The sequence below is a fragment of the Oreochromis aureus genome, linkage group 15 (assembly GCF_013358895.1).
Source record: "Oreochromis aureus strain Israel breed Guangdong linkage group 15, ZZ_aureus, whole genome shotgun sequence".
NCBI lineage: Eukaryota > Metazoa > Chordata > Actinopteri > Cichliformes > Cichlidae > Oreochromis > Oreochromis aureus.
In genome coordinates this window covers 30,153,859-30,176,072 of record NC_052956.1, presented here as the reverse complement: position 1 = coordinate 30,176,072, position 22,214 = coordinate 30,153,859, and the positions used below count along the sequence as shown (strand labels likewise).

Here is a 22,214-nt window from a genome sequence, read left to right as displayed (position 1 = left end):
AAACCATTTGTGGCAATAACCCTGGAAATAGTAGTACTATGATGTGACCTTATGCATGACTTGAACACAGTGACTGCAGTGTGTCTGTATTTGACTTCTTTTCCTATATTTGCAGCTGGTACTTTGGTAAACTGGGCCGTAAGGATGCAGAGAGGCAGCTACTGTCTACTGGCAACCCTCGAGGCACCTATCTCATCCGAGAAAGTGAAACCACAAAGGGTAAAAAAAAAAAACCACAGACACACTGACACACATCGACCTGTAAGTGTGTGTGTTTATGCCATGACAGATTTACTACTTAGGAGTAAGAAGTGTTCACAGCTGCCTGATGGTGTAATTACAAGTAGAACGCATGGAGTATTTTCTAAGCTCTCATATTTCCCATAAGACTTTTGTGAGCTACTGTACTGTGATAGCCTCTGCTTTTTGAATAGCAGCAGAACTGGATGGGTAGAAGTGAGTACTGAAGTGTTGAATGGGAACTTGGTGTTCAGTGATTCGAACCTCCTGGTCTGTCTTCCCCAGGTGCCTTCTCCTTATCCATACGGGACTGGGATGATCTCAAAGGCGACCACGTCAAGCATTATAAGATCCGCAAGCTAGACAGCGGCGGCTATTACATCACCACCAGGGCTCAGTTTGAAACACTGCAGCAGCTGGTTCAGCACTACTCAGGTAAAATACAAAGATTCTCCGTGATATTTGTCATGTTCTGTAAAGTTGTGACTATTTTTGTTTGTTGTGTGGTCCACTTAAAAAAAACGTAGCTTTGCAGTTTGTTCTTGTAAATGTGTGACTGTTCAGTTTGAATGATTTTAGGTTGTAATTGCTTCTTCCACATGAGCCACAGCAGTGTTCAGTGCCGTTTTGGTTGAATGTCATTAAAGCTGATGGAGAGTTGGAGAATGGCTAAAGGAAGAGTCTGTGCAGGTGTAGAGCTCTTTGTTTCAGAAAATGTTGAGTATGAGCTATTGTCATTATTTGTTCAAGTAAATCTGAAGAATTTCAAAATATTCTCATTCTGGTCTGTTTGGATTTTCTCGTGTTTGTTAAAATATAACATGAGATAATACAATATGGTTTTATATGTTTGTAGAGGTATAGGGCTAAGTTTGTGTGTTAATCTTTATATATTTATATATTTAAAGTATATATACTTATATATTTATTATTTAAAAGTAGAATGGGAGGCAGAGCCTTTTTCAGGCCACTCTTCTATGGAACCAGCTTTCAGTTTGGATTCAGGAGACAGACACTATCTGTCTCCCACTTCCTTTTTGCTAAAGCATATAGTTATTGTTGGATCAGGTGACCCTGAATCCTCCCTTAGTTATGCGGCAGTAGGTGTAGGCTGCTGGGTGATTCCCATGATCTTCAGTCACCTTTCTGACTCACTATGTGTTAAATAATATTCATAATATTCTAATATTGTCGAATATATCTAATATTCTAAACTCTACGCTTACAGTACAATGCCTCCACTGAAGCTATTAGTTTTCCCTTTTTTCATATAGATATATATATGCTGTTAAAAGCTTATGTTTAAGATGGACAACCAGTCAGTCAGTCTAAATGGAGGAGGAACAGAGCCAAAACAGCCTTACTAATGCAGAGTGTAAGATAATAAGAATCAATTTGAATTGGAAAACATACCAAATAAAGGTTGATTTGAACAAAAATCATCCAGTTTTAAATGTGTTTATCCTTTTTACATGCTCCACTTTTCCAGCAGGTTTTATGAAATTCAGCCCGGTGCTTTCTGCTTCAGTCCAGGTAGACAGAAATGATCACACACACCTTAGCTTTCACCTTGACTGACGAATAAACTCATTTTATTCCTAATACATATATATATATAAGTAATATATTTGGCTCTAGATTCACATCTCTAAGCTCATATCTGGTTGATTTGGGGCTATAAATTTAAGTTCATTTCAGATAATAATCTGGTAATATTTAAGGCTGTACTGGGAAATGCTGAATGTATGATGCAGATGTCCAGAAAGTGCATCGCTGGCCTGAAAACAAGCAGATCAAATGGGAGAATGTGAAAATACCTTTTCTTTTTTTAAAAGCTTTCCAGACAGACGTTGCCATAGAGAGATTTGTTGATGGATGCAGAGCACTGACACTGTGACCCCATTTTCACAAGCCCAAATAGGAAAGTGTTCTGTGTGGTGTCCGTTTCCGTGAATTGATCGAACATGCATTAAGCATACACTGTTATGCTGTTATTGCATTTTCAAATACAGGAATAGAAGATGACTCGTACTGTGAGACACAAAGACATGGACTGTGTTGGAATACTTGCTACTTTGTGTCTCACGTGCAACTGGATTCACATTAATTTTTAATGCAGCAAACAAGAGGCCATAGAGAGAGCACCTGGTGTTCATATTGAGCTTATTGGAGATGGACACCCCACTGGTGCACTGACACATATATGTTTTACTTATTACTTGTTAACACGGATTCTGTTTTTCAGCATTTTCTCCCTGTCTCACTTCTACTTGTACTTCTGTGAAAGCGTGCTATTTGTTGTGTTTGATCTCTCTCATTCTGCGTCCCTTTGACTAAGAACAGTGCTTTTCCAGTCACGCTCCAGTTGTCATTGACATATTGATCTCTTGAAGTCCTAAAATCAGTGCCATGGATTTTCTGTATGGGTTAGCGTCATGGCACATTAACTGTCCGTCCTGCACTTTATCGCCACTCTAAATGGCATATGGAGCACACCTTTGCAAATAACCTTGACTCTTTGCAGGGCTTATGCTTTTATTGCTTTCTGCTTTGCGCTATTTTACATGTTGTTGAAGAGCCGAGGAGCATATCGGGCATCGTAGAGCGTGGTTCTGTTCTTCGTATCACCTGCAGGGGTCAGAAAGCAATAACTCTTGGCTGCTAATCTGGCCAAATTCACTAACAGGCTGAGAATCAAACCTAGCTTTACTCTGTTGAAACAACATTTCTGCTAGTCACGAAAGAGAAAATTAAAAGCTGCACGGGATGAAATAAAATAGTCAGTTTCAAGGAATACTAAGTTTTGTTTGTTGTTTTGTTTTTAATTTTTATCGTTTTGCATTTTTAGTTGTAGAAATCTGATTCCTTACATGTGTTTTTACAAATAAATGGCTGCTATTCATGAGGATGCTTTTGCTTTTTGAATCCCACTGATGTCAAGATCACTCTCTGGTCTTTACCTTATAAGGTCAAATGCATATATATAACGTTTTATTAAAATGCATTGATAGAATCAGTGGCTTCAGTGGAACAAATCACAGTAGGTTACCTGCTCTCACTCATTCACATTCTGGTTGCGTAATAATGTCTTTAAAGGCAACTGACCCAAGAGAAGACCAGGAAACAATCCCCTGAAATGATTTATTGCGATTATAAAACGGTTAACAAGCTAGCCCTGTCTACTTTTATATTCTGTTTATTTATTTTTTTCGTGATAAATTGATTTGATAAGGCACTGAATGGATTTGTGTATGATCCTACCATCATTCTACCAAAACCAGGTTTGGGGAATTGCTCAGGTTTGTAATTGATTAGAGAGCAGAACATAAACTTTAATAACTGTCAGCAATAACACATTTATGAGCAAACAAAATCAAGTTCAGCAGTATCACAAAGACTAGCTTGGTCTTCAAAATAAAATGAGCTTTCCTCATTTTAAGCTGCCACCTCTTTCTGTGAAACACCCTCTGCTTCTGTGTTTTCTCCGTGGAGACGGTGCACATATTGACAGCTTTTATGACAACCAGCGGAGAATACACGGAGCCGTATTGATGTTTGAGCGGAGCAGCTGTGACAGCAGGCAGGTGGCCCAGATGGGCTTTGATGGCCGTGTTCCAGGTTTAACGCTCCCTTGGGTGAGACGCGGGCCTTTATCTCATCTTTACTGCCCTGTGCAAACACCCTGGGGTCTTACCAGTGACCATGAGGATAAAGCCAAGGGTCACTTTATCATTGCTGTCAAGGCAATATCTAAATATCAGTGTGAGGATGCCTACGGAAACTCTGACCTAATCCACTGGCTTAATCAGTCGGGGGCAAACATGAGCACTTCCTTCAGAGTATAAGAAAGAATGATTTGAACGAGCACATAGACGTCGTGGTGTTATCAGCTAAAGTGACAGCAAACACGGTTAATCTAAATGGAAAGGGCACTCGTCGTCCTAAACAAGTATGGTCGATAATGCTTTAGTACACAAAGTACCTATGATTTAACGTTACATAACTATAAATATATACATTTTCCCATGCAGCTATCTCTTTACATTAATGGCCATTGTTATCGTAAACCGTATGCACGTCGCCATGCCCTTAGCCAGAGGGACCTTTTAGAGTCTTTAGTTCTGCTTGCTGCTTTTGAGTGTTGAAGACTTTTACTGTTATACTCTGTTATACTGTGATACTCTACCAACCCAGGCCAGAAATAACCATTAAAGTAATTTAACTTTCAGCTGTAACTGCAGAGCTAAGTACTGTTTTATTTTAGCTCTCCAGCAACAGATGATGCTTATGAACTTATAGCACACTCAAAGGTAGCCTGCCAACAATTTGAAATGACAACCGACCCCCAGTTTGGCTGTTTGGCTATTTAGGCTCTCTCCCTCTGACATGTCAGAGCTGGCATTTGTATCTCTATCTGCTGTTTTAACCCCTTCACCACCCCATCGTCTACCTGTAGGCCCAACAGTCTATAAATCATTACTCGCTTGTTTTACAGATTGTTGAGAATTCAAAGGGTAGACTTCCAACTCTAACCATACTCATATTATAGAAAATGAGAACATTTTAATAAATAGCATTCTATTGGTTTTTGCTATTAGGAAGAATATACTTTATAAGTTATTACATAAAAAGCCAGTCCTGAAAAATTCATCCGTCAGTGCTACATCACCACGCTAGTGCTACATCACCACGCTCTAATTTTATAAGTATGAGACGTGTGTGACTTGTAAGCAATCTGATTGATCTGTTGATCAAGATGGATGAAAGAGGCCACATCCTGAATTTTTTCACCTGTAATCCAAATGTGCAATAAAACCCATGTGCCCTCCAGAAAGTGAAAACAGAGGCGCTGGTTCTCAGCTGTGATGTTTACTATGCTTCCAGTTGTTGTGCTACTCTGAAGCTTGTCTTTGTCTCCTGCAGGGTGCTGCGCTAACCCTCTGTACATCTCCCTCTCTCTCTGTCTCTGCTCTTTTTTGCGCGTTGCCATGCGCTGTGTGCAGATCGAGCTGCGGGGCTCTGCTGTCGCTTGGTGGTTCCCTGCCACAAAGGCATGCCCCGCCTCGCTGACCTGTCAGTCAAAACCAAAGACGTGTGGGAGATCCCACGGGAGTCGCTGCAGCTGATCAAGCGTCTCGGGAATGGGCAGTTTGGGGAGGTTTGGATGGGTACGGATCGAGTCGCCTCCGAGTAAGGGGGCCACTCGGAAGGAGCCACACAGAGCTGACGGAGACACGAGACACAGTCCAAAACACAGGCCAATAATCCGATGGGTGGGATCAAATGAGAACATGGGGCAAAAATGTTGGTAATTCTTAGATTGAGGGTGTTGCCAGTCAAATTGGCCTTTGTTTCTGAAACTTTTCTGCCAAAATAATCTGGAAAAATCATCCAGTGTGTCAGGAAACTGTCACAGCCCAAAGGTGGCCTCCTTCCATGTGTACCTCACTGCATGTTCCTTTCCCCTAACCCTGTTTGCCTTACCTCCCCCCCCTCCCCTGTAGAGAGTGCAGATGGTTTGTGCTTTAATTTAACGGGCGTGTGTGTGAACTACATCCCTGACACTGTGGGCTTGAGTCATGATGCCTGGGAGATCAGCAGAGACGCACTTGAGTTGGAAGTAAAGCTGGGAACAGGATGTTTTGCCGATGTGTTTTATGGTAAGAAAATTCAATACAAATCCTTGAAACTTTCACTCTGGCCCACCCCACAAGTACACGTGGAGAGTCTCCTTTATGCTCATCTATGTATTCATAATTGTGCCAAGAAGCTATTTTGCCATTTCAGACGCAAGCTGGAGCTTTCTCATCCCTCTCCAGCACTCCCACAGGATTTTTGTTTTAGTTTCTTAAGACATAAACCATGAAGTCTCTTTGAAAATGAGCTGATACCTATAAGAATAGTTTTCCACCCCACAGTGTGTTTGCATTCTTATCATATTCCAGTTGAACACTGAGGTGGCCCTGAAAGGTGAAATGCATTGCAGCTTAAGAAAACACCAGCAAACAGAAAAGACTCAACAAAAGTACACACACAAACACACACAACAATACTTCTTGTGTGCTTTTGCAGTATTTCTCTATTTGCTGATGGTTTCTCAGTTGCAGTATGTTTGACCTCTCCGGGCCACTGTAGCAGCAGGTTACCAGTCCTGACTTCCAAAATTGAATGCACAGCCGTGATGCCACAGAAGCCCACTCTGATATATGAGCTTAATCTTAAATTAAGCCCCTTAAAATAAACAAGTAGGTCAAATTTGTCTTGTTCCTAATATTCCTGTATGTTTACTGTAAAAATAAAATAAAAAGGGTACTGCGGTAATAAAATAATTGTAGCCATCCATACCTTTACCTACATTCACACACAGTATTTTGATAGAGTGCACATTGGCGGCATAGCCGTGCTGTGTTACAGTCACTGACATGTAACCAGTGAGGAGCTTACAGGCTTGCCTTTGTTGATCATCCTACAAAGGATTATCCGCTCCCATGTTGGCGTATTGTGACTCTCAAAGCCCCGCTGAATCTCTCTCCAAGCCTTTAAAAGCCATTTCAAATCAATGTCCGCTCCAAATCCGGTACACATTTAATTATCCTTCAGCCCAACCACTGTGCATGAAAGATTATTCCCTCAGTCTCCTGATCGCTTCCTGTCTTGCATGTTTATCTCGTTGTCATTTCAAAGCAAGACTTTCCCCATGTTCTTAAACTATAGTTGCCTCATACCTGCCAATCATGTCTTCAGGTTAGAGCACAGGATTGTCAAGCTTGACTTTGAAATGACACAAATGCATTTTCCCACTGTACTGATGCCAGCTTCTGTGTACCAGGAACGTGGAATGGCACCACTAAGGTGGCAGTGAAGACTCTGAAGCCTGGCACGATGTCCCCGGAGTCCTTCCTGGAGGAGGCTCAGATCATGAAGAAACTCCGTCATGATAAGCTGGTGCAGCTTTACGCCGTCGTGTCTGAGGAGCCCATTTACATCGTCACAGAGTACATGGGCAAAGGTAGAAGGAACACACTCACAACCTCCAGCTGCTTACTTGCATTTTTCATTGCACCCCAAAAATGCAAGTTATTTACTTGTTAAAAAATAATTATTTTTTATAAAATAAGAGTTGATGCAACAGTTTCCTGTTTCAAAATATGCCGTTTCTCTCGCTTTTACAAGCATCTTATACTGATACTGATTTTATTGGCGGTAGGTGGCGGTGATGCGTATAGAAAAATTTTGTCATCACTATTCAATTACAAAAAGATGAATTTTTACAGCATTTCTGTTGAAAGATAAAACTAATAATGGAGACACAAGCTTAAAGCTCTATGAGACAAAAATGGGTTGTAAAGCAGTTGATCTTGCGTTGCTTGTGGTTCCATGTCAGTGAGTTTGCCTCTCTGACCCTTGTGCAGAAAGAAAGTGTGAGACAAAAAGGACTAACACCAAACAAGAGAAATAGCTCTTGGTATGGTTTTGTGCGTAAGCTGCAGACTATGAAAAGGTAACGCAGCCAAGTTTTGCAAGGAAAAGTTAACCATGTTTTATTGGTTTCTATCTAAAATTAATATAATTTCCATTAGTAGAAGAGATTAAAGTTCTATGTTATGTTGTTTGTTGGTTGGTTGTGTCACCAGCTCAGTCCAAGCCCCTGTATGTGTCTTCACTGAGCACTATCTCAGTAAAGAGCAAAAAATCTGCAGGAGATTCTGAACACTCCATTCTTATGTGATATCATCTCCTTGCTTTTTGTTGTTGGCATGTACACCAAACAGTAGAACTGTAGAGGAAAGATTAAAGAATAAATTTAGCAAAGTAATCACAATCTGCCGGTTATAGATATATATAATATAAAGCCATAAAAAGCATATATTGTGGCCTAAAAGTGAAACTTGTGGCCAATTGAAAAAATGTCTGTCAAAGCACTTTGTTCCATTCCAGTCTGAAGAGTGAGCGCTCTGGTATGGCAAACCCTGCCTTTCAAGAGAGTGAAGATGATTAAGGCCTGCAAAACAGTCCTTCAAAACACTGGAGTTCAGAGATGCCACAAGAAGCTTTGTGGACGCGCATTAATCACCAGAGAATGCAAGAATGGAAACTTTGATCTACATTGTTGTGCCTGTTGCGTGCAGAGCCTGCCATATCTAGGTCAGCCAATTAAGCTGGAGAGGAGTGCCTTTAAAAGAGCCGATCCACTGTGGAATTGTATGAATGTAGAAGTTTATGTGGGGATCTTTTTAGGTCCACCAATCCAATGTTTATTTTTGTAGCTAGCTAGCTTTTTGTGGCTTATTTCTTAGAGATATTCACCCGACTTTTCTTCAAGGTTATTACACTTCAGATTTACAAACACTTCCTGTGTTCCTGTATTGCACAGGGCACGGAAACCAAAACTGATTTAATGAAGTTGTGTTTTATTGTGCACATGTGTGCTAACATGACATGTTTTTATGCCTACTCCAGGAAGCCTGCTGGACTTTTTAAAGGATGGAGAAGGACGAGGGTTAAAACTGCCTAACCTGGTGGACATGGCGGCACAGGTATGCCACAAACCTCAGGTTATGGTGCTGAAAATGATCATGCTATGGTAGCAAAATCTGTTTCTGCAACCATAAATTCCAAAACATCCCAAAACAGGACACTGAATAAAATGTACATAAAACATTTCAATTCAGTTCAGTTTGATTTATATTAAGGTAGACCCTACAATAATACATACAGAGAAAAACAATCATATGACTCCCTATGAGCAAGAGCTTTGGCGACAGTGGGAAGGAAAAACTCCCTTTTAACAGGAAGAAACCTCCAGCAGAACCAGGCTCAGGGAGGGGCGGCCATCTGCCGTGCCCGGTTGGGGGTGGAGGGTGGGTGGGACAAGACAAAAGACATGCTGTGGAAGAGAGCCAGAGATTAGTAATAACTTATTATTAAATGCAGAGAGGTCTATTAACACATAGTGAGTGAAAAAGGTGACTGAAGAAGAAATACTTAATCCATCATGGGATCCCCCAGCAGCCTACACCTATTGCAGCACAACTAAGGGAGGATTCAGGGTCACCTGATCCAGCCCAACTATATGCTTTATCAAAAAGGAAAGTTTGAAGCCTAATCTTAAAAGTAGAGATAGTGTCTGTCTCCCGAATCCAAACTGGAAGCTGGTTCCACAGAAGAGGGGCCTGGAGTCCCATTCTACTTTTAAATACTCTAGGAACAAAAGTAAGCCTGCAGTCTGAGAGTGAAGTGCTCTAATGGGGTGATGCGGTACTATGAAGTCTTTTAAGCTAAGATGGGGCCTGATTATTCAAGACATTATATGTGATTAGAAGAAATTTAAAATAGATTCTGGATTTAAAAGGGATCCAATGAAGAGAAGCCAGTACAGGAGAAATACACTCTCTCTAGTATTCTCTGTTAGGATTCTTGCTGCAGCATTTTAGAACAACTAAAGGCTTTTGGAGTCCGCTTCTAGTGGCCACTCCAGAAACTGCACTTCTGCATTGGCTTACTTTTTCAACCCCAGAACTTGTGCCAGTAATTCTACAGGTTTTTTTTTCTTTATAAAATATGATTCTACACTTCAAAACAGCAACTTTATGATTGCGCTAATCATGCGATTAGAGGACTTCATTAAGAGATAACCTGAGGGCCTCCATTGTCAATTTTATTTTATTTTACCCAAATCTTTAGCAAAAAGAGAGTCATCAAGAGAGAAGTTGAATCAAACCAATCCAAACTGCAATGACATATCTTACTGAGGGCTGCCCTATCAAAACACAAGCTTTACCTACCATCAGCACAGATATAGATATAGATAAATAGATATAGATGCTATTAAATTTATTCTCATGAAGTGAGAGCAACTCACAATTGAGACAGAAATTTCTTTAGCTATTGTTGCCTTCTGTGCTGTTCCCAAGGTGGCAGCAGGTATGGCCTACATCGAGAGGATGAACTACATCCACAGAGACCTACGCTCTGCCAACATCCTGGTCGGCGACAACCTGGTGTGCAAGATCGCCGACTTTGGCCTGGCAAGGCTCATCGAAGACAACGAATACACGGCTCGGCAAGGTAGGACTTCTAACTCCTTCCCAACTTACTCAGACACGATGTTAAATGCACATACTTAATGCTCCCACTCACACAAACTCACATGCTGCCTGACTGCATTAGATCATGGAGGAAATTCTCTCTGGGGGTTGCAAGCTTTGCATTACACCCACAAGAAAATGACTAGCCAACACAACCAGTCAGCTCCAAATATTTTTCTCATTAACACAGACATTGAGGGAAGATACTCCCTGCCTCAGAGACACAGAGAGATTTTAAACTGGACATCATGTTACTTCACTATTGACCCTTGAAGCCTTTGAGATATTCAGATATCAGGCTGTGTTAGCTGTTCCCTGATTTGGAGAAGACATATTTGTACATTCTGGAAGTATAAATAAATATCCACAGAGCTTTTTCTGATCTAATTGTCATTTCATCCATCAATCCATTGTCATCCGCTTACCCAGTTCAGGGTCATGGACGAAGTGGAGCCTATTCCAGCTACTGTAGGCGAGAGATGGGGTACAACCTGGACAAATCGCCAGTCTGTCTCAGGGTCAACGCCTCCACCACCAATAATAGATTTTTCTGAAACCAACATACAGTTAAAATTATATAAAGGGTCAAGAATATACAGTTTTATTCTGTCTAAGAGTTCACAGAAATGATTGAAAGACTGGTGTTGCCACATTTATTAAACCATCACTTAATGTGTGGTTTATGCCACTGCTGCCCTAAATTAACAGTGCTGGTAATTAACTGTAATAGTTAATCCAATTTTATGGTTAAGATGACAAAGTAAATACAGGTATTTACTTACAATCCTGAACATGAAAATGCTATGCTTAATTCATTTCTGTGTGCTGGCTCAAATTAGGATGTAAAAATTGAAATTCACTATAAAATTCATCACTCGTGCTCAATAGTGAACACAAGGAAAACACCACAGCCGAGTATTCACAAGAAAACTGACAGCCAACAAGAAGCACACAGTGGTGATTACAGGGGAAGAGACTAAATTCAAAGCTGTGAACGCCTTCGTACAAAGAAACAAGGCTTTAAATACACTCAAGACAAAATGTCCAAGGGCTAATGGGGAATGAGACACAGCTGCGGGAAGTAAATCTAAACACAGTACACAAGAGACAGATGCTACCAAAATCAAACAAGGAGTGAGGTGCACACAGACACAGAGCTAAACTAAACATAGGCAATCTGACACAGACGGAAAAGCCAGGAAACACTGAGGGAATACACAAAGGTGAAAATCTGAACAGTAAGCAAACTAAGACTGAAGATCATTCGTAAGAAACTGAATCTGAGACACCAAAAACTAAAACACTGCATTAGTTGTTTCAGTCTGTGATTTGCCTAATAAATAACAATATAGTAAGATAATTACTCCAGAAAGAAGCAACATAAGATTTTCAAATTGATACCACAAGTATAACATAAGGCCATACATGCCATAACACTCTGTAACACAATCACATATTCAGAAGCTCTTTCTCTCTTCATATTTTCTGTTCTTGAGTGCATTAGTGGTTTGCACAGTGTTGTAAACCACCCGTATTTACATTCATGGAGACATTTCTTGATTGCAGACTTTAGCAGTGATACACCTGCCTCCTCAAAAGTGTCCTGTGTTTAAAACCAATCAGATTGTTGATTTTGCAGCTTCTAAAGTTCAACACTTTGAATCAGCTTCAGATATAATCTAAGTTTCATTTGTCATGAAATAAAAGGGAAACAACCCTCGCCTGGTTATGGAAGTGTTTGTCAGTTAAACCTCTTGAATTAAAGCTGAAAATCTGCACTCAACGATGAACTGAGAATATATTTGTCAGATGTCACTGTGACCTCATAAAGTCATTTTTCAGTTTAATCCTTTTAATTCAACAAAGAAACATTTTCTTCCACATTTGAACTTTAAATGTCCAGAAAGACAGTTTCATGCAGAATTATAGATTATTAATTATATTCTATTCTATATATAGAATAGAATAGAATAGAATGCCTTTATTGTCACTATACAGTTGTACAATGAGATACAGAGCATCTCCTACTCAGTGCAAACATGCTGGGGGAGGGGGTACAGTTCTGCAGCGCTATATACATATGGACAGTATTAACAGAGGGAAAAAGATATATTTATATAAAATGTACAAATATACAAGCCGGTTTAAAAAAAAAAAAGTAATATGTAATAAATAGTGTTGTGTATATACAGTTGGGTTATTGCACATAGAATTGGTATTGCACAGTGGTGGTCCATAGAGGAAGTGGGAAGAAAAAGAAAATTGGGGGGGGGGGCTGTGTTATCGGTGTATGTGTGAGTTCAGGGTGGTTATGGCTTTGGGGAAGAAACTGTTTTTGAGTCTGTGGGTTTTTGTGCTGATGCACCTGTAGCGCTTCCCTGAGGGAAGCAGGCTGAACATGTTGAAATCAGGGTGGGAGCTGTCCTTGATAATGTTTGCTGCTCTGCTGAGGTAGCGCGAGGAATAAATGTCCATCAGGGAGGGGAGAGGGCAGCCGATGATCTTTTGTGCTGTCTTGACCACACTCTGAAGCCTCACTCTATCCGCCTTGGTGCAGCTGCCGTACCATACCGTGATGCAGTAGGTTAGCAGGCTCTCAATGGACAAGCGGTAGAAGATCAGCAGCAGGTTGGAGTTCAGCTTGTACATCCTGAGGACTCTCAGGAAGTGCAGCCGCTGTTGGGCCTTCTTGACGACTGCTGAGATGTTGTCTGTCCAGGAGATGTCAGCAGAGATAAGGACACCAAGGAACCGGAAGGTGTGGACCCTCTCCACACACTCCCCGTTGATGTAATTGGGGGCTAAGTCAGTGCTGTGTCTCCTGAAGTCAACAATGAGCTCTTTGGTTTTCTTAGTGTTCAGTGTCAGGTTGTTTTCTGAACACCAGGCTGCCAGCTTCAGGACTTCCTCTCTGTAGTGCTGCGTCGTCTCCCTTTGAGATGAGTCCGACTACCGTGGTGTCATCAGCAAACTTGATGATGAGAGTGTTGTTGTGGGTCGAACTGCAGTCGTGGGTGTAGAGAGAATATAGGAGGGGGCTCAGCACACAGCCCTGTGGGGAGCTGGTGCTCCTCAGTGTGCAAGTGGAGGAGAGATGAGGGCCGAGTCTTACAGTCTGGGGCCGGTTTGTGAGAAAGTCCTTTATCCAGGCACATGTGAGAGGAGGGAGGCCAAGAGTGACCAGTTTGGTGATGAGGTTGTCCGGGATGATTGTATTAAAGGCTGAGCTGTAGTCCACGAAGAGCATTCGGACGTAGCTCTGCCGTTGCTCTAGGTGACTCAGCACAGCGTGGAGGGCTGCGGTATGCAAACTGGTGGCAGTCGAATTCTGGGGGGAGGTAATCCTTGATGTGCTGAAGGACTAGTCTCTCAAAGCATTTCATGATTACCGGTGTGAGGGCCACAGGGTGGTAATCATTCAGGCTGGAGATGGGAGACTTCTTCGGCACTGGGATGATTGTGGCTGATTTTAGACAGGATGGGATGGCTGCCTGATCCAGTGAGGGGTTGAAGAGTCTGGTGAAGATGAGGGTGAGCTGGTGTGCGCATGCTCTTAGTACCTTGCCAGGTACTCCGTCTGGACCGGCCGCCTTCCTGGGGTCCACTGCTAGGAGCACACGTCTGACATCGTGCTCCGTTACAGTGAGTGGAGCAGTGCAGGAACCAGGTGAGGGTGAGGATGAGGATGGGAGCAGGGCTGAGGCAGATGAGTGCTGCTGTTGTGGTGTTTCAAAGCGGGCGAAGAAGCTGTTTATTTCCTCTGCCAGCTGTACACTCAGGTTTTCTGTTTTCGCGGTGCTGCCTCTGTGGTTGATGATGTCTTGCATTCCCTGCCACACCTCCCGTGTGTTGTTGCTGGACAGGTGGGACTCAGTGTTTCTTTTGTGGTCTGACTTGGCTTTTTTAATCCCCCTTTTCAGGTCAGCTCGAGCAGCCCTGTACAGAGCTCTGTCACCTGACCTGAAGGCGGCATCGCGGGCTTTGAGGAGTGAGCGGACCTCGCTGGTCATCCAGGGTTTTTGGTTTGGGAAAACCCGAATGCTTTTGACCACAGTCACATTTGCAGTACAGAACTTGATGTAGTCCAGTACTGATCCTGTGAAAGTTTCCAGGTCCTGGTGTTCAAATATGTCCCAGTCTGTCTCTGTCAAGCAGTCCTGTAGTTTGGAGAGAGCATTTTCAGGCCAGGTTGTAACAGTCTTTGTGGTGGGCCTGGCACTGCGTCTGAGGGGGGTGTAGGCTGGGGAGAGCAGGAGGGAGAGGTGGTCGGACTGACTGAGGTGGGGGAGGGGTATGGCTCTATATGCATGCTTGATGTTGGAGTAAACATGATCTAGAGTGTTTTCTCCTCTGGTGGGACATTTGACATGCTGATAGAACTTTGGGAGTACAGTCTTTATGTTGGCCTTATTAAAGTCACCTGCAATTATGTGAACACCGTCCGGGTGGGCCCGCTGCTGTTCGTTAATGGTGTTCAGCAGGATAGAGAGCGCCGTGTTTACGTTGGCATCGGGTGGAATGTACACAGCCGTGATGATCACTACTGTTAGCTCTCTCGGTAGAAAAAAAGGCCGGCATCTTACTGACATGTACTCAAGGTTCGGGGAGCAGTGTTTAGAATTGTCCCGTTGTTGCACCAGCTTTCATGCACGTAAATACAGAGCCCCCCCCTCCCCCCCCCCGCTCTTACCGGAGTCTTACCGTTTATAACAAACGTACGTGTCAGCAGTCAGCATACTGTAAATATCGTCATCTCCCAGCTGGTTAGTTGAAGCTCACAGCAGCTGTTCATGCCATTTCTATGTGTTCAGCAGATACTGTCATTATGTTGTAATTTCTTTCCTCCCTGTGACAAATGAAGTCATTTTGTTGCACACATGTTCTTTGCTCTCTGCTAGATGCTTCACTTCATTTTTAAAAGTTAGACTTCTGATGTTTAACCTCTGGTCTCTAATTTCCTTCCTGACTTTTCCCAGGAAGCACTTTTAAAGTTTAATCAGTTACAATCAATGACAGGGGGTGAAGGGGAACCTAAGAGAAAATGTCAATATTCCTTTTTATCCTGTAATTTTTTTTACAAGCTGTACTGCTGGTATCTGTAAATTTTTCTGTACATTTTTCTGCATTGTCCACCCTGCCAGCATGGTGAAAGCTCTAACTTAACAGAGAAAGACCACCACATATACGATAGAGAGAGAGAGAGAGAGAGATTTTTTTTTTAAGATAAATTCATCAAGCTAGTTTAAGATGACAAGGGACTGTGAAGGCCCAGTATAACAGAAAAAAGGATCATGTTAAACTGAATGAACCTGAAGTGCAGACTTGCTCTCCTCGTTAATGCTAATGTGGTCTCACTGCTCTCCTTCAGGTGCAAAGTTTCCCATCAAGTGGACCGCCCCAGAGGCCGCGTTGTACGGGAAGTTTACCATCAAGTCAGACGTGTGGTCGTTCGGCATCCTGCTGACGGAGCTGGTCACCAAGGGTCGGGTGCCTTACCCAGGTAAGGAAGGGGAAGGGTCAAACGGTGCAGTAGAAGCTAAGCTCGGCTCGCTCAGCTGCTTTCACCTTGAGCCGCTCAGTCTACACTGATTAAGGGGCTCGATAAGGGGGAACTGCGAAACACTGAGCAGTTACCAAAGTACACACAGCTATCACAACAGGCAGCTCCTGCTGCTGTTTATGGGATTAAAAGGTTCCTTTACGCTTGGGTAACCTTCATTTCCCTGCCAGAATATGAGCTAACCCTTAATTACTTCTGCTGCCCTGTGGGACAAGATACATTTTACACAGAAAGAAAAAGAAATAGAGTGGGAGAGGCTGGGGTGTACTCTCAATACAGCTCCATGCAGGGAGGGGCAACACATGTTTGACCAGATGGTACTGGTGGGCTGGTTCTGCTGTAGAGAGAAGGTGAGGAAGGTTAGCTTTGCAAGTGAGCTGAGGGAAAAGCAGCATCTTAACAGCTTTATAAGGTAGTGGACACGATAGCAGAAAAGTGGACTCAAGAAAGAGAACTGTCCTACCCAGGAGACACTTGAGATGAAGATTATTGCCAGATTCAGTTAAAAACTGGAAGGTTTCTCAGATCATCTGGAAAGAGACCCCTTAGAATTCAGCTGTTTTTAAGAAGGGAAAAGACATCTTTTGAATTTATATTGAATTTTCTCTGATCTCAACACGGTCAAAATTATACAACATCAGTAAAATTTGGTTAAATGTCTCGTGGCAAGTTTCACTTCAACGCTTCTGGGAGCCAACAACAAGCTTCTAGCATAATTCAGACTGGATATTTGACTGTTCATTTAAGTAGGTTGGCATGAAGCATAGTCCACAAATTTTAATAGGCATGAGGTTGGTGTGTTGGGAAGGCCTCTGTGTTAGAACACAGTTTCAACTTTCTGGCTGTTACTTTGCCATGAATTTGGAGAATTTGGAGGTAGTCCTGCCTCCATTATTCCGTTCATTTCGTGCAATGTACCACTAGCCACTAGCCTCTAGCAGCACAACATCCCAAGAGCATGACGCTACCACCACCATGCTTGACATTGTTACAGAGTTCACCTTTGCCTCATCTTTACTACTATAATAATATCTCTCGTCATTGTGGCCATTAGTTGTTAGTTGTTCCTAAACAACTTAACCAATGTTCTCCCATCAGAATAACTTTTACTTGAGTACAGTTGTTTCAACTGATGACCTGAATCAGCACTTGTTTAGAAATGGCTCCAGAAGACCTTCCCAACTTGTATAACTCTACAAGTTCCTTGTCCTTTCCCATTCATCATCATCATCATCATTTATTTATATAGCACTTTAAAAACACACCTGGTAGACCAAAGTGCAGTTCCCATTGTTCTGTATTGGTCAATATAAGGCTGCAACAATCCATTGAGTAACTCGAATAACTTGATTACAAAATGAGGGATTACAAAGAGCGAAGAGATGAGATTAAAGAGATTAAAGAGATGGTGAGCTCAGGTGGAGTTAAAAAAGGGGTTTTCTAGCATCCAGAACATCCAGCTCCATTCCTGTAATCAACATTCAAATCTTTACTGAGAAAAAGGCGGTAGGAATCCTTCATCAAAGCACCTGATTAACAACCTCCAACGTGAAGAAAAGCAAACTTTGTAGCTGCTTCCATCCACCGCTGTGTGTCTGTTTGATCACCTGCTGAAAAAAATAAGCAAAAAGAGAAGAACACAGTAGGGAGACCAAAGCAACAACCAACATAAGCATAAGTGCCAGTAAATAATGAATATTGAATGTTACTGAGCAGCACTTAAGACCGACAATGCATGACATGTTCAGACTAGGCCATGTTTATTTCAAAACTTTAGTAACATTATTTTGTAGATTTTGCTTTCCGTACCCACTTCTTCAGTGTAGAGGTTTTAATTAAACAGATCTTCATTAAACAGCCTTTGCAGATTCAGCACGTTAAGAACTGATTTTTTGAATTGATCCCACGCAGAGCTCCCGAGCGCTCTTTCTCACCTGCTTCCTGCATTTAATTTTCAGGTATGAACAACCGAGAGGTGCTGGAGCAGGTGGAGCGGGGCTACAGGATGCCGTGCCCACAGGACTGCCCCATTTCGCTGCACGAGCTGATGCTACAGTGCTGGAAGAAGGACGCAGAGGAGCGGCCCACCTTTGAGTACTTGCAAGCCTTCTTGGAAGACTACTTCACAGCCACCGAGCCTCAGTACCAGCCCGGGGACAACCTCTAACCCACCGCTACCACCCCCCACACCCTGTTCTTGCTTTCTCTCTCTGTCTCTCTCTCTCTCGGGATCAGCTCGAGGCCTGGACACGAATGGCTACAGCAGTGCTATATAAAAAACAAAACAAAAACAAAAAAACTCTGGATCCTTTTCAGCCTGGCCTTTTTATGTTAGGGATGTGTACAGCTTCCTCAGCTCAACTTGGGTTCCAATACAAACTCCCTGACGACACCGCCCTCAGTCTCCGACACACCCCCTAGCGTCTGAACTCTGTAAATGCCATAGTTAACAAAGCTGATGGACGGTGTTAACTGGGGGTTGTGCTAATGCAGTTCCTTGTATTCAATGTAAATAAGAAAAGCTTGTTTTAGTTTGTCTGCTTCCGTTTCAGATTTTATTTTCTTCTGCACAAAAGTAATAATAATGATAAAAGGAAGTCAAGTACCTGAGCAGGCACAGTTAATCTGTATGTGTATTATACTGTAGCTTCTCTATTATTTTCTAGAGATTGAATTGGAAAGCTCTATATTTTTTTCTCATTTCCTATTAAAGAGAATTCATCGCTTTATTCTCTACTTTTCAGTTACACGTGTTATTGCAAAAAGTTTCTCCTGGTGAGCATGACACAGTCCACCTCTTTTTTCTTCTTTTTTTTTGCCTTCCCGTCAGAAAAGCTTCTAGTTAGGCTGCTGCTGCTGCAGGTTCTTTTACAAACGATCTGCCACATTTTTGTAAATCACAGCAACGTACAAGGATTTTGACATATCCCTCATTGCCATTTGGGTGGAAATGTTTCTGTCTTTATACCACTGGTGTGTTATTTTGTAGCTGGGAGAAAAGAAAGATTTTCATTTAAGAGTATAAATGTCTTTGATTGAGAATCTTCATTTTGAAACAGATCGTGGGATTTTTCCTCCTGCACGTCCTCCACCCGAGCCTGCAGGATCAACAGGCTGCACCTGAACCAGGACCATCTTACCTCCTGAGCTGCTTCTTTCTTCTTTTATGTTTAAGTTTTTATTTAACCCTTTTAGGTGATCCTTCGAGAGACATTTGGACTATATGATCAGTTGCGCTCTGGACCAGTTCATGTGACAGAAGTCTGAATGTGAAACGCATTGAAAATGAATTGAAATCAGCTCTGGTCTGGTCTGGTCTTAATGCAGATGGTTTCACAGCCATTGGTAAATCCTCATTTTTCAGTTGTACAGCTAAATGGGTTTTAAGTGTCGCTAACTTCTCTCCTTTGTATCTTGCATTTCCATTTTTTATTAACATGACTTGTTTTGTTAATTCAGTGATTTGGCGTTTGGAACTCAGAAAAGACCAATAAACATTTTACACTCTTTCCAAGACACTTATTATGACCAATGCCACTGTTTTAAATGTATGTGTGCATCCACCTGAGAAACCAAGAGAAACTGCATGCTCACAGAGCAACCAGGCCCTCACCTACTTTCCCTGTGCACTCACACAACTTGAAGTGGTCAAAAGGTGGAGCTGAAAAGAGAGAAAAAGAAACTAAAAATAGATGCAGCACAATGTGACAAATTAACTGACATGTTAGTACCAGCACAACTGGTAACAAGCCCTCACTGTCACAGGAGGCTGCTGTTGCTAACACCAGCAGAGCAGGAGGAGGAATCTTATTCTGGATCTTGTTGTGACATATACTATAAAAACTAAAGATTTCAAAGTATTCCCTGAAATCCCTCGTTTGTCTGCTAATTTCTTAAAAACATGGATTACACGGCAGTAGCAAATACATTACATTACTGTAGATGTCTTTCTGAAATTGCTGTAGCTAAGTTTAAGGATATAATTCGCCCGCTGTTATCCCTTTTCAATGAAATGTGCCAACACCGTGGGAGTTTAGTTTAGGTAGCTGCTCTGCTCTATGGCTGATTTTCAGGTTAATAGTGTTACATCTTCACTGCGTACGATTCTGGATGGTACGCAGTGAATAACTTCAGTAATCACTTCAAACCAGTCTGTCTGTCAGATTCCATTCCTACAAGACTGCTCAAAGAAGTCCTACCATTAAATAATGTGTCAATCTTAAATATGATAAGTCTGTCTCTATTAATGGGCTATGTACCATTAATATGTACCCCTACAGGGCTTTAAGCTGGCAGTAATTAAACCATTACTTAAAAAGATTTGATCCAGCTGTCTTAGCCAATTGTAGGCCAGTCTCCAACCTTCCTTTTATCTCAATAATTCTTTGAAGAATTGTTGTAAAGCAGCAACAGAGGAATGGTTTATTTAAAGAGTTTCAGTCAGGTTTAGGAACTCATCACTCAGAAGGTTAAAAATTATCTTCTTATGACCTGTGACAAATAGACCTATCTCTTTGCTTGTCCTCCTAGACTTCGGTGTACCGTTCGATACTGTTGACCATATTTTATTACAGAGATTAGAGCAGGCCGCAGGTATTAAAGGTACTGCGCCGCACTGATTTGAATCATATCCCTCTCCAATAGACTCCAGTTTGTTCATGTAAATAGGGAGTCTTATTCACACACTAAGGTTAATATTGGAGTTCCACAGGGTTCCGTGTAGGACCAGTTCTGTTTGCATTATACATGCTTCCCCTAGGTCACAGGTGTCAAACTCCAGTCCTTGAGGGATGGGGTCCTTAAACTTTTGAATGTGTCCCTGCTGCAACACACGTGACCTGAATAAACTCATTAGGTCATTAGAAAGATCTATAGAGCCTGACTGCATGCTGAGGTGGCAATTCCGCCATTTGATTTATGTTACAGCAGCTCATGAGTGAATAAACATGGTGCAATAAAAGTACTTTTAGAAGTAGATTTTTTTTCAAAAACTTACATATACTTACATTTCTTTAAATGTGCTTGAGTAGGGTTAGGGGTTGCCACCTCAGCATGCAGTCAAGTTCTATGGTCTTGCTAATGACCTAATAATTTTATTCAGGTGTGTTGCAGCAGGGACACATTCAAAAGTCAAGTAGGATTAAAGTCAGTGTTCCAACAAGGAAAGTGCAGGTCTCTGGCTCACCAACTGGTAACACTACCATTAACGGTCATTAATGATTATTGCGCCTATGTTTGACTAATCAATATGTCTTCTATGTGAAAGGTATCCCTTCTTTTCCATGACAGCTAATTTTCCAAACTCAGCTAAAGCATTTTGTTTGTACACCGCTGTTTGATTTATTGATCAGTAGGATTTGAAGGCAGAAGAGGACAGCTAGTATGAGTACAGTAAAGAGATTTGCTAACTTTTTGAAAAAATAAATAAATCAGCCATACAGCTTCCGAAACATCTGTTTAAATCTTGTTGAATTTAATTGGCTAAATTCACAAATAAGCAGTTTTAGAGTAGCACCACATCTCACCTGATCACAGCCTTATAAAACAAGTTATGTGACTTATTTCTAAGTAATTATTTTAATCACACTGTACAGCTTGTCATGGCTAACAGATGGATTCAAGCGCAGGCAGCGTTCTGGCAAGCAAAAAAAACGTGACAATTTATTGACACGACTGAAACCACAGTGATTTTTTATATACAGTGAGTGGGGCAGGGGTCCAGGGTTCCAGGGGATGGGGGGAGGGAATCCACGCTCGCTCTTCACTCAGTCAAACTCCGCCACTCCTCTTCTCACGCCCACTCACTTCTCCTCTGCCACTCTCGCTCCAATTTCCACTTATGCCGACACACTCAGGGATCACAGGTAAGGGGAGACTAAACGCAGAGAGCTCGATTACATTCAACACGCCAAATAACACCAAGAGAGTCTTTTTAGAAGGAGAGCTGAGAGCACGAACACGAGAGGTTCAACGTTCCAGCGCCGACTGCTCCGTGCCGCAGCGTTAAATAGGCAAAGGGAACGCCAGCTGATCGGCAACAGGTGTTGTAATCACCGCAGGTGCGTAGGCCAAGAGCGAGAGCCTACAATGAGCTCTGCCCAGGCAAGCAAGAGAGAAAACAGAACAAACCTGTGGCCAACATGAGCCAGTCGAAGAGGCACAGGGACCATGACACAGCTACACCTGATCTTAGGGTTTCCCCACCTGCCAAATCCCGTTTTAACCCCTGCCTGCCGCCCACTGACACACTCCATTACCCTGTCATTATAAAGTTGAAAAATAAACAGAATTAGTTACATTAATAATGCCTAATTCACTTAATTGAT

General features: G+C 42.1%; 1 protein-coding gene across 3 annotated transcripts in view; it reads left to right on the top strand.

The window, feature by feature from the left end:
* Positions 1-19,397, top strand: part of fynb (FYN proto-oncogene, Src family tyrosine kinase b) — a 79,610-nt gene extending 60,213 nt beyond the window's left edge. For 2 of the 3 annotated variants that reach the window (XM_031735954.2, XM_031735955.2), the window contains exons 6-13: positions 116-219; positions 526-675; positions 5,244-5,408; positions 7,070-7,249; positions 8,701-8,777; positions 10,155-10,308; positions 15,697-15,828; positions 17,847-19,397. In XM_031735954.2, the coding sequence (XP_031591814.1) occupies positions 116-219; positions 526-675; positions 5,244-5,408; positions 7,070-7,249; positions 8,701-8,777; positions 10,155-10,308; positions 15,697-15,828; positions 17,847-18,055 (1,171 nt within the window). In that variant the 3' untranslated portion in view covers positions 18,056-19,397. Of the gene's footprint in view, positions 1-115; positions 220-525; positions 676-5,243; positions 5,409-5,744; positions 5,901-7,069; positions 7,250-8,700; positions 8,778-10,154; positions 10,309-15,696; positions 15,829-17,846 lie in introns of all 3 variants that reach the window. The other variant, XM_031735956.2, reaches the window with a different exon arrangement.
* Positions 19,398-22,214: the final 2,817 nt, after the last annotated feature.